The 11,974-nt window shown below is 29.8% G+C and overlaps 1 protein-coding gene across 1 annotated transcript; it reads left to right on the top strand.

Annotated features, from left to right (window-relative positions):
* The first annotated feature begins 5,583 nt into the window (after positions 1-5,583).
* On the top strand, positions 5,584-6,426 carry LOC107956515 (uncharacterized). The gene has a single exon (XM_016892147.2). The coding sequence runs from the start codon at positions 5,631-5,633 to the stop codon at positions 6,231-6,233; it is 603 nt and encodes a 200-aa protein (XP_016747636.1). The 5' UTR covers positions 5,584-5,630; the 3' UTR covers positions 6,234-6,426.
* The last annotated feature ends 5,548 nt before the right edge of the window (positions 6,427-11,974 follow it).

Genomic DNA, 11,974 nt, shown 5'->3' with positions numbered 1-11,974 from the left:
AACCCTAGCTAATTAAATTATAGTATATTATGCGTGGTAAAAGTATGATGTAGGCCCTGCACTAGGAATTGAATTGCATTTTCTCACCTCTATTAAAAATGGTCAAATTAGCTCCTGATGTTAAAAAATGTGTAAATTTATCATTATGTTAAAAATTTTATCTATTTATGTTGTTAAATGATGGTTTGACTTTTTTAAAAAGAATTTATGTAAGTGACGTGGAATTAAATGATGAGTAGTATTAGGAGTTGATTACATTTTGTCCCCTCTACTAAAAAATGGGTAAATTAATCTCCGAATGTTATATTAAAGGGCAAATTGGTTCTCCTAATAAAAATTCAATTAATTCTACTTTTAAGTGATGATGTATGCATTTACAAAATTACTCTAAAAATTTTGCAGTCTTTTCAATTTAATCCTAATCACTCAATCTACTACTTAAAACTAACCAAAACATCTTAAAAACCCTAATTAACCTCTAATTATGAATTCCTAACCTAAATCAATGCTAAAACTCGAAAACCTTTCGGTTTGACTTACCGAAATAACTCGGTACACAATTTCGACCAAAAATTAACTCTTTTAATTCTCGAAAAATCAGAGGTGTTACGACAATGCTATATATGGTTGGGGGGGGGGGGACTTTACAATAACAGTATTCAATCTTGATACGAGACTAATGTGATTGAAATGCTGAAAAAAGTTAATATGTTACTCTTCATGGCAGGAGGGTGTGAAGGAGAGGGGTAATTATCATGTATAGCAGTATTCAGTAAGATGTTAAATGATGTGGAGGTAGACTTTGATTCTATTATTTTAGAATGTGATCACAAATTGAATACTGAAAAGGCTTCTGGTGTTGACTTTGATTTTAGTAGAATCAAAGGTTGCAAGGGGTAATTATGAAAAGTCATCGGAAACTAGCTTTTTTACGCGACTTTAAGACTATGGAATCATAATTCCCGTGATAGTATCTATGTCTGGTTTTCCTAGATTGAAGATGAAGACTGGATGCCGTTTCTGGCTTTGCGTTGCTTGTGAATTGGTGGTGGTTCATTTGTAGAAACCTGACCTTATCTCATATCAAAAGTCAATTACCGTAAAACACATTAATTAAGCTCAGTCTTTCTTGTTGGTGGAGTTTGCTTTAAGGATAAGTACTGTATACGAAGCTATTCAATTCTTCCACATCAGAGTTTTTTCAGGCATACTGATCAAGGTGCAATGAATTAAGACAAAAACAAATTTATCCATCCTACGAAAATGGAGATGAACATAAAGGATAAGTTGAACCTAGATGATAACAACTCCAAGCAAGTGAGGAAAGGGAATAACCCAACACAACCTCAACTTTCTATCACTTATCTTAGGGTAACTAATGGAAAATTGAGTGGTTAAATAAAAAAATTAATAATTAAATGACGTACCCCGGCTCGATTGTAATACTTTGGCCCCATGTTTTTTAAAATTATACGAATATCATTTATCATATGTTTTTCATTGCTTTCTTCCCTATGTTTTTCATAGTACGTCTATTAATTTAAAAATAGAGAAGAAAGATTTACTCTACTTTTATCAAAATAGACTTATAATTTAAAATGCATTATTTATTTTATAGGTCGAAGGGGAAAATATTTAATTTAATTATAAATATTATATTAAGTGGTGAAACAAAAATGTTGATTAGTGGGGTTGGGATATTTATTTTAAATAGACATATTAACGAGTACAAGTGGAGTTTACTTCAATAAGTATTTTTAAATTTGGGATAATTTTGAATGTTGACCACAAAAACTAATATTTGAAAAAGTAAAATAAGTTTTGTTTTTAAGTGTAACAAATACAATACAATCAAAGTATAAATACAGGTCGAGCAATCGCAAGTATCGAATTATTACAGGTAAATTGTTTGAATTTACAATGTAGAATCAACTATTACATCAGAATAGACTAAGAAATACAATCCAAATTATAACCAACAAACTGACTGGACTAAAACTCACCTATAACAATTGCAAATGATGGGACTCGAAGATTTACGCATATAATTTTGCATGATAGGTCTTGAACCTAGAAACTCAAGATCCAGAGCCTTTGCTTTTGCCAAAAAAAAGACAAATAAGTTAAATACTCAATTTATATTGAACACTATAATTTTTAACTTTATTTTTATAAAATAATATTTAAATACTGCTTTGTATTAGTTTACAAATTTAAACTAAAAATATTACTAAATTTATCATAAAAATTTATAAGTTATATAAAAGAAATCAAATTGAAAAAGAAACCTTGAAAAACTTTAAGGGTCATACACAAATTTATCCTATTTTTAAACATTAATTATAAGATCAAAATAAAAATTTTAAAAAATTAGGAGAATTGAAATGCAATTTTACAAAATTTAAGGGCTAGGCACTCATAGTGCTAGCCCCTAAATTTAATTTGCCCCTGTTTAACAAAAATATTAGCTACATTATTCATAGAGTTTTTAGACTCTATAAATAAGACTACGGTGATAACAAGAGTCCAATAAAGTATATTAAAATATGAGTGAGTATTTTGCAAACTGTATTTTTTAATTCTACAAGCAACTTAAAATTTTGACATGTGTCTTTTTTTAATATTTTATTATATCTCTATAGGATACTTTTCAACCTCCTAACAATGTTTGTGGAGTCTAAATGTGTACCAAATAATTTTCCTTAAAATATTATATATAAGGTTGAGGTTTTGGTACATTGCAATGTACTTTTTTTTTTATTTCGCAAACAACCTTGAAAAACTGACATGTGTTTTTTTAAAGATTATAATATACCCCTATAAAACACTTGTTAACCTCTAACACTATTTGTGGAGTATCAAAGAATCAAGATACAAGACAATCTTTTAACTCTACTTTAAAGTAAAAAAAAAAAAGGTATATTGTCAAATATAGATGTACAAATAACTATATGTTTAAATAATTAAATGGGTTAGGTGAGAAAAACCAGAAAATAAGTGAATTAAAAATATGTTTTTGAAATAAATAATTAAATAATGTAAATACTATTAAAAGTTATTCTTAGGCTGCGTTCTTCTCCTCGTTTTTAAAGAGCTTTTGCTCAAAAAAGCACTTTTTGGCTAAAAATATTACAGAACAAACACCAGTGTAAAAAGAATTTTAACTTTAAAAAAGTGCTTTTGCACAGATGGAGAAGCAGAAATTTTTGGCTTTTCTCAGCCAAAAGTGCTTCTTTGGCTTGTATTTATTATTTTAATCTGCTAGTTTTTTTTATACGTTAGAATATTTTTCCCCTTTACTCTTTCTTTTCTGAACTTTACTCTTAGAAATATTTTTTCTATACGTTAGAATATTTAATTATTATATTTAAATATTTCAATATAGTTTATATATTGTAATTAAATTTAATAATTAATTAATATTAATTATTTAGAAATATTTAAAATTAATATTATATATTAAAATATTAACAATAAGTTATAATAAAGTATTTTTTATATTTTTGTTAAAATATCATAATATTAACTAATTTGAACATTATTTAAATACATATTTATTACTTTATAATATCATGTCTAAAATAGACATTTTACTTCTTAAAAGTATTTTTTGACAGCAATACTAAACACTGAAATTTTTCAAAAGTACTTCTCAAGAGCACTTCTCTACAGCACTTTTCTGCAGCACTTTTCAAAAGCATTGCCAAACTAACCCTTAATGTACATCAAAAACTTATTTGTCAAAGTATGTTATTTTATCATTACATTGACATTTACAGTTTTTGTGTTTCATAAAACATGTAAGAAAAGAAATTAGTTTTTACTATTAGGAGTTGGACATCCGTGGATGTCAAGTTTAGGTATGTTAAGTTTTCACCATATATATAGCATAAACCTAACCCTAATAAATGCAATATGGACCTCATCACTTGTAAGTATTGAGTTTAAAGTATGTTTAAGGTTTCATTAATTACCATAAATCTAACCTTAATAAATGCAATATGGAGCTCAACACAAGCATGTTTAAGGAATTTTTTATTTTGCCTAAAATACCCCTTTCTCGTTTTGTTTTTTCACCTTAAATTCCATCTTTTAAACTCTACTATGGCTCTCTTAACGCAAGCAAACCATATAGCTCTAATAACCCGAAATATGGTAATATTTATTATTAAATTATTACTTAAATAAGCATTTATTTATTATTCATTTGTATTTAAAATTAATATTAAACATATTTATATTGAATTTAGAATATTGATTTTTTTTTCATTTATTTACTAAGTTGAGGAACGAAACCTAAAGATTCAAAGTAGCATGCATTATCCGATGTTGGAGGAAAAGTAAGTTCAAATTACAAACTGTCTAGATGTATTTAGTTTTTAGAATGTGGCCCAAATACCTCGTATTTCATTGCGGTCATCGTTGCTCATGGCCTTGGTTGAAAGGTGGAGAACTAAGACTCTTACCTTCCACTTCTCATGCGGTGAAGCGACAATTACTTTAAAAGATGTAGCCTTCCAATTGAAGAAGTTATTGTCACCAAGGTGATTGAACTTGAGCTCGAGCCATAAATGATGTGGTCACTCTGCCATTATCTCGATGATAATATAGATTTAAAGGGTAGTTGAGTAAAGTTCACATGGTTGCATACATTGATCAAGCATTCACTAGCGGAGAATGAAAAAAGATGAAGAGTTTGATCGGTATGTTAAAGCATACATAGTGCACGTGGTCGATGGATTATTTGTGGTAGATAAGTCTGGGAGTCTCTGCCACTTAATGCATTTACCATTGCTGGAGGACCTTGCTAGAGTTCGCACATACAATTGAGGGTTTGTGGTGTTGGCATTCCTTTATCAGGAGCTTAATTAGCAAAACCCTCAACCCGCTTATGGAGTCTAAAAAACTCCACTAGTTGTGTATCAAAAAATTTTTCGTATATTTTAAGGGATGATATTTGGCACACTTCTAATGAAGTTTTTAGACTCCACAAGTAGGAATAGGGGTTAACAAATGTCCTATAGGATATAATAAGGGTTAGTAATTTGTACACTCATAGTGTACATTTTTTATTCTACAAGCAGTCCTAAAAAATTGTCATGCGTATTTTTTATTTAATATTTATTTTTTACTATTATATTACACATTTATAAGACATTTGTCAACTTTTTAACCCTCCTTATAGAGTTTAAAGACTCCATTAGGAGTGTATCTAATATTATTCTATAGTAAAATATTAAAAAAAAGAGATATATGACAAATTTTTAAAATTACTATCACATATTTTAAATATTATATACAATAAACGGGGTAAGAGAAGTATATTATAATTGAAGATGTTTTAAGGTACGTTTCGATTAGTTGAAATAAAAAGTGTGATAAATGTTATAAGAAGACGTCCATCCCACTGGACATTGAGAGATACACAAAGAGTAATTCAAAAGCCGACATTGCTGACCACCGGCCCCATCAACCTAAAAACAAACAAATATGGACTTTTTCCAAAGTCAAATCCTCCCCCTTTTCTTCTATATAAACATAGCCCTTTCCTCTTGGTTGTTTCCTCTTGTATATCATCCAAATTATCTTTAATTCTTTCGTCTCTTTCTCTTTTGATTCATCATATAATAATGGGGAATTCCATATCTCCATGTTTTCATCCCAATCCAAGGTCTTCAGTGAAACTCATCTTCTGGGAAGGAAATACAAGAATCCTCACTGGAAAACACATCGCCGGCGAGGTCATGTTTGAGTTTCCCGACAAGATGGTTTGCCATGCAGACTCTTTCTTCATCGGTCACCCCATCCCAGTGTTAGGCATTGACGACGACCTCATGCCTGGTCAAACTTACTTTGTTCTTCCCCTCGATCGATTTCCATGTATGAACGTATTGTCAGCATCTTCTCTTGCTGCCTTAAAGTCTAGTCCTAAACCTGCTCCCATCAACTTCGGGGACTGCCCTTTCGAATACGTCAAAGGTTCAAATGGTAGGGTTCTGATCAAGGTTTTGCCTGAGTTTATAACAAGCTTGATACATGGAAGCAAAGAAGAAGGAAGTGAGAATAGTTTCCTTTGCAGCACACCGGAGTTGAAGAAGCATTACGACATGCTTGTTGGATCAAAAGAACAAGTTTGGTCGCCAAAACTTGAGACGATTTCAGAGTACAAGATTAGGTTTTCCCCTTGCAGGTTCATAGGGCTGGAGTGGAAACAAAAGGAGAACCAAATTTAGTAATTTATTATAGACGATTAAAAACTCATTTGTCATGTCAACTCCTCAAATAATTATCTTAATTTCTAAATTCATAATCATAGATAGAGGTCCTTTGATTAACTGTGTCCTTTTAACATGGTGTATGCCACTAGTTGTAAAAACCTTTTAATTCCATTTTCATTGTCAATACACAGAAATGTTATTGAAATTAGAGATTTTTCTTTGGGGTTCAACATTCATCTTAAATTAAATTTGCTTCTAAGTGTTTCATTAACTTCATCATTTTATCTTAACAGTCATTTTATTAATTAACTCCAACTAAGCACTCATTCATATATATTTCTTGATTAAACAGCAATTTGTATATTTATATGCATCTATATAGAGAGAAGGGGGGGGATGGAAATTATGTAAAATGGCAACGCACAAGTTAGTTATGTATTTATAAATGCTAACCCAAAATTAATGCAGTTGAATACAAATCTTTTATAATTTAACCTACCATTTATTCTACACAAGTTCATAACTTTAATCATCAAGGTATTTCACAACTTCATCCTAATTTTTAATTAGATCCCAATTTTTATTTAATTCTTATTAAACTCTTAAAAATTTAATAGTCCCAAAACTTCATCCCAATGCACGCATTCCTAAAGGAAAACCTACACCAAACATTCATCACAAAGAAAGTGTCAAATTTAAACAAATGTGAAGCTTGTGGGTATGGCCATGCGGAAGCAAAGATGAAAGTTTTATATATATCTGAAACAAACCTAAAACAAAGCATCTATCCGCAAGTTTAAGCAATTGGGAACTTCTAGCTAGGAAACTTTTGAGTTTGTCATGTGGATTAAATTGTTATATCTAGATATGTGTGCCAATAAAGTTGATATGGTAAAATTTAATTATTAAAAATTGTAATCGATTTATAATCAATTATGGAATGCCAAAATATTATGATAAAATTGACATCTTTTGTTCGAATTTTTTTTCTGGATTTATTTTAAGGTTAAATTATTTTTTAAATTTTATATAAAAGATAAAAAATAAAAACACATGATTATAATATTTGTTATTTTTTAAAAAAACTGTTTTTTAAATATATAATTTTGAATTAATATTCTATTCACTCTTGATTCTAATCCAATAAAAAATATAATAGTACATATAAATAAATTTTTTTTCTCACAGAACTACAGACGTTGTTGACTTTTTTATCTTTTAAAATGTTACCTATAATTAATAGTAAAAACCTTAGCAGCAAAGTTAAAAGGGTATCTTAGTAATTGAATATGTTTATGAGGACCTGGCTGGAAGGTTTGTCTAATATTTTAAAGTTTAAATTATATGTTTGTTCACTCAATTATATGAAAGCTTTTGTATTTGTTATTTAATTTCAAAAGGTTATAATTGGGTATTTAAAATTATGTTTTTAGTCATCTTTAACTGGTTAATGAAATGCAATGAATTGGATCCATCATGTTTAAATAAAATAAAATATTAAGAATTCATAAAAATAAAAAGATATTAAAAATCATAAAATTCAATTCTGTCATCGGTTCATTTGGTTTTTTAATTTGGTTCAATCAATTTATAACGGTTTGTAAGTCAACCGGTTTAACTAGACATGTGAGAAATTTATGTAAAATTTTAAAAGTTGACATAACAACCAAATATAGCTTTGGTCGAAATGCTGCAATTGAGTTATTAACAATTATAATGTTTTATGTTTGGATCCCACTATGTGCAAATATTTTTTAAATTTTATATGAAAATATAAAATTACCTTCAAAGTAAGAGCCATTGCTTTGTAAAAATAAGAGACTTTTGGTAAATCTCCATTGAAGTGAGACCCGATTGAAGCATGACACAAACTCAATAAGAATATTAAAAATGAGTATCGATAACTAGACAAGTGTAATGTATTAATAATACTAAGAAGCAAATTAGAGGGCAGCAAGAAAAGAGAATCTTATATAAAAGCACTAGAATTTATAAAAGTACTATGGATACTCTTGTCCTAAGAGTTAGATTGCATTTTACCTTCTCTACCCAAAGAATGAGTAAATTAATCCTTATACATTAAATCAAAGAGCAAACTAGTCTTTAAGTTATAAGTTTCATCTATTTCTACTATAAAGTGCTAGTGAGACTGACGAAGCAACTAGACAATGACATGTGGCGTACCACATGTACCTCATGCTGATATGAAGAGGCTAATTCAAGCAAAATGAAGGGAATTTTTAACAAACAATGAAATGAAAGGAATTTTTGACATGGAGGGACTAATTCAAGTAACCAAATCATCACTTAATAGTAAAAGTGGATGAAATTGTTAACAAAAAGATCAATTTACTCTTTGATCTAATGTGCAAAGATTTACCCATTTTTTGAATAAAGAAGACAAAATACAATCTAACTTATAATACATGGACCTCCATGATGCTTTTACCTACTAGTATTACTGTATATATCATAATTTATGCCTAAAAGCAATGCATTCTCCGTGTGTGTAACATTTTTCAAATTTTCAATTTGGTTAGGTAAAGATGATGTAGTAATTACCAAGAAATAGTTAAGAAAAGTGAAAGTAAATTTGGTTTATCAAAATTGACCAAACAAGACAAATCTAAAAAAGAAGTTGTTAAATGTGAAAAGTAACAATTAATTAAGGCATGGGCGTCTGCTGCAACTTAATTAATTAATGAATGAATCAACCAAACAGTTTAGCATGTGAAAGATGTGTTCAACGTTGATCATATATATATATTTTATGTATCTGTTCATATTGTGGCAACATATAAGAAAAAAGTTTCAAACTGATCATCATTATTCATTATAATGGATATGGTTCAAAGTTGCAATCAGGAATACAGGATCACTGAAGTCCATTTCATGCTTATCTGTTTGATGCCGTTGTTGGCCTTTTTTATTTGGTCAAGTTGTTGGCCTTAGTGTGTCGTTGACTCAGATAATGCCACGTTTATATCCCCCATTATTCGTCTAATCACACTGAGATGTTACATCAATTATTCATACCAAACTATGTTATTCCTATTGCTTGCCTTTTCTCTCTTCCCTTGTAATTTTCTCTTCTTTTCTACTTCTTCTATCATTCTTACTATGCCTTTTTCTTTCCTATGTTCATATTAATAAAATATGTAGAAAACCAACTTCCCATCACCACAATCTTGTTCATAACAACATCAATAAAACACCAGATAAAACATGAAACTTGAATGACAACATTCACTAACAACCCCAAACACTAGATCGACGCACAACTCACTCTTCCTTAAGCCCAAACCATTACCAACCCTTCAATCACCATACTTCCTATGCTTCACATTACAAAATTCGCACAAAAATACTTTTGTTTATAAGCCATCATATTTCATTAGATTAATAAGAACCAATTTAAAAAGGTAGATTTGTGCATTGGCCCCAAAAGGCTAGGGTAATGTACATCAATTGAAGTTATTTTCAGTTAATTACAAATTCATTCAACTATTTTTAGTTAATATAATGCACTTACCTTTACTATTTTTAGCCCTCCTAGATATGCCATGGCTCATTTTCACTCTCAACACACCCCAAAAATCTTTCTCCTCTCACCTCCTTTTGAGTTTGTTCAGTATTTTTTTATTACAATCTATTGTTAGATCTGTTTTCAAACTATTTTTAGCTAATTCAATCTACTTACGTTTACTTTTTTTAGCCAGTGAAACTCCTATATATATCATGGCTCATTTTCACTCTCAACACACCTAAAAAAATCTGTAACACTCCCGACCCGGCCTAAGAGTTTCAGCTAAGTCGAAGGTGTTACATTGATTATCGACCGGCCTAAGAGTTTCAGCTAAGTCGAAGGTGTTACATTGATCATCGAAGTGATCTTGTAAAGCCATTTTTTTGCTTTGAGTTGGATTATATGAAAATTGCTCTTCTATTTTAAAGGAAAACATCCATTAATTAAATCGGCTTTACTTAGCAATTCAATTACAATATTATTAATGTGAAGTTTTGAAATATGGTTAAAATTAAAAAGACTTTTAAAAAATTATGGTATTTTGTAAAGCAACGAAAAACATTATTAAGAATAGTAGTTTTCTAAACCAAATAGCATGCAGATATCAGAGTATTAACTAGGTATCATGTTTAGAAATAGTAAGCTAAACAATCCCAAACTTAAGATTTAAAAGAAAGAAATAATTATAATTACAACCCCAAAAATGATTAAGGAAAACTTTTAATGGAAACTTTAAAATGATAATAAATGAGCCCCAATTTCAGGTAATTATGCACATATACTTTAACATATTATGCTATTTATCATCAATCGATACTATATTCAATATCTTATACCATCATTTAATGGCATGTGTTCATGCATTCATTCACATCAATTTCACATATACAGTTAATTTATGGAACTAAAAATAGTTTCACATATACAATATTTTTATGTGAATTTAACAGGCCTAGTCCGGCTAACACAACAATTCAGGTCCACAAGTAGGATTCGCACATATGGGTTTGCATATACACATATAGGGTTCGCATATCACAACATGTAGGGTTCACACATACATATTGGGTTCATATTTTACTCATGAAAGGTTCACATAAATAACATATAAGGTTTGTATGACAACCGGATAGGGTTCGCATGTATATTTCATATAGGGTTCGCATAAATATAATAAAGGATCGCATATTGATTCCTATAAGGTTTTGCATATGGGTTCACAATAGGGTTCGCATATATCTACTATAGTTCACCTAGTGGAGTTCGCATATATAACAGTTTACATAAGGGCTCGCACTTAGGGTTCTCATTTATAGGGTTCGCACATACAGGGGTTCGCATACATGGGTTTGCATTTAAGGGCTCACTATAGGGGTTCGCGTGCAGGGGCTCGCCTATAGGGGTTTCACATATAAATGGGTTCGTATATAGGGTTCCACATGCAAGGGGTTTCGCATATAGAGGTTCACATGCAAGGGGGTTCGCATGCGAGATGGTTCGTGTACAGACTACTTACTTTTTAACACTACAATTAATCATACATAATGAGTTAAGTTTAGATCCCACACCTAATTTAAAAACACTAAAACCTTAATTTGGATGAGAAGATCGACGATCTATTGGAAGGAGAGGGGCGGTTTTGAAAATCTTTGAAATCCTCGATTGAAAATTGATTCGGCAATGGAGGAGAAAAGAAAGAACTTTGAGAGTTTTTCTTGAAAAATTTTGTGGATAAAAATTCCAGGGTTTGAAAAGATTGACTATTTATAAAACTTTTTTTCCCTAATTGAAATAGGTTTTAGGAATTCATGTAGAAATAGGACTACTTTAAATTAAAGACTAAATTAAAAAAAATAGTTTTGGGCTGGGCTATTTTGAAATTTTGGCACTTTTATGGGGTAAAAATAAGAAAATAAAATATTTTGGTTAAAATGTGCACTAGGAATTTCAAACTTGGGACCTATGTGTAAGTAAAAACTTTACCACTGAACCAGCAAACTCATTCTGGTTAGTTTTTTTAACAAAAATAATTTTTAAGGCATTATAAATTCTCTTACCTTTAGTTTTAAAGAAATAAAAATCCATATTTAATTCCTATTTCTTCTAGTCCTAATTTTAGGATGTGACAAATCTCCTTCCCTTAAAAAAATTCATTCTTGAATTTTAACTTACCTTATCTAAATAAGTGAGTATATTGTTGACGAATCAACTCCTCAGGTTTCTATGTTGC

This window comes from Gossypium hirsutum, chromosome A07 (genome assembly GCF_007990345.1).
Source record: "Gossypium hirsutum isolate 1008001.06 chromosome A07, Gossypium_hirsutum_v2.1, whole genome shotgun sequence".
NCBI lineage: Eukaryota > Viridiplantae > Streptophyta > Magnoliopsida > Malvales > Malvaceae > Gossypium > Gossypium hirsutum.
Note: the sequence above shows the minus strand (reverse complement) of the source record. Positions and strands in the feature narration are given on the sequence as shown.

Coding starts and splice junctions, on each gene's coding strand:
- LOC107956515 (XM_016892147.2), top strand. CDS start 5,631: ATGGGGAATTCCATATCTCCATGTTTTCATCCCAATCCAAGGTCTTCA.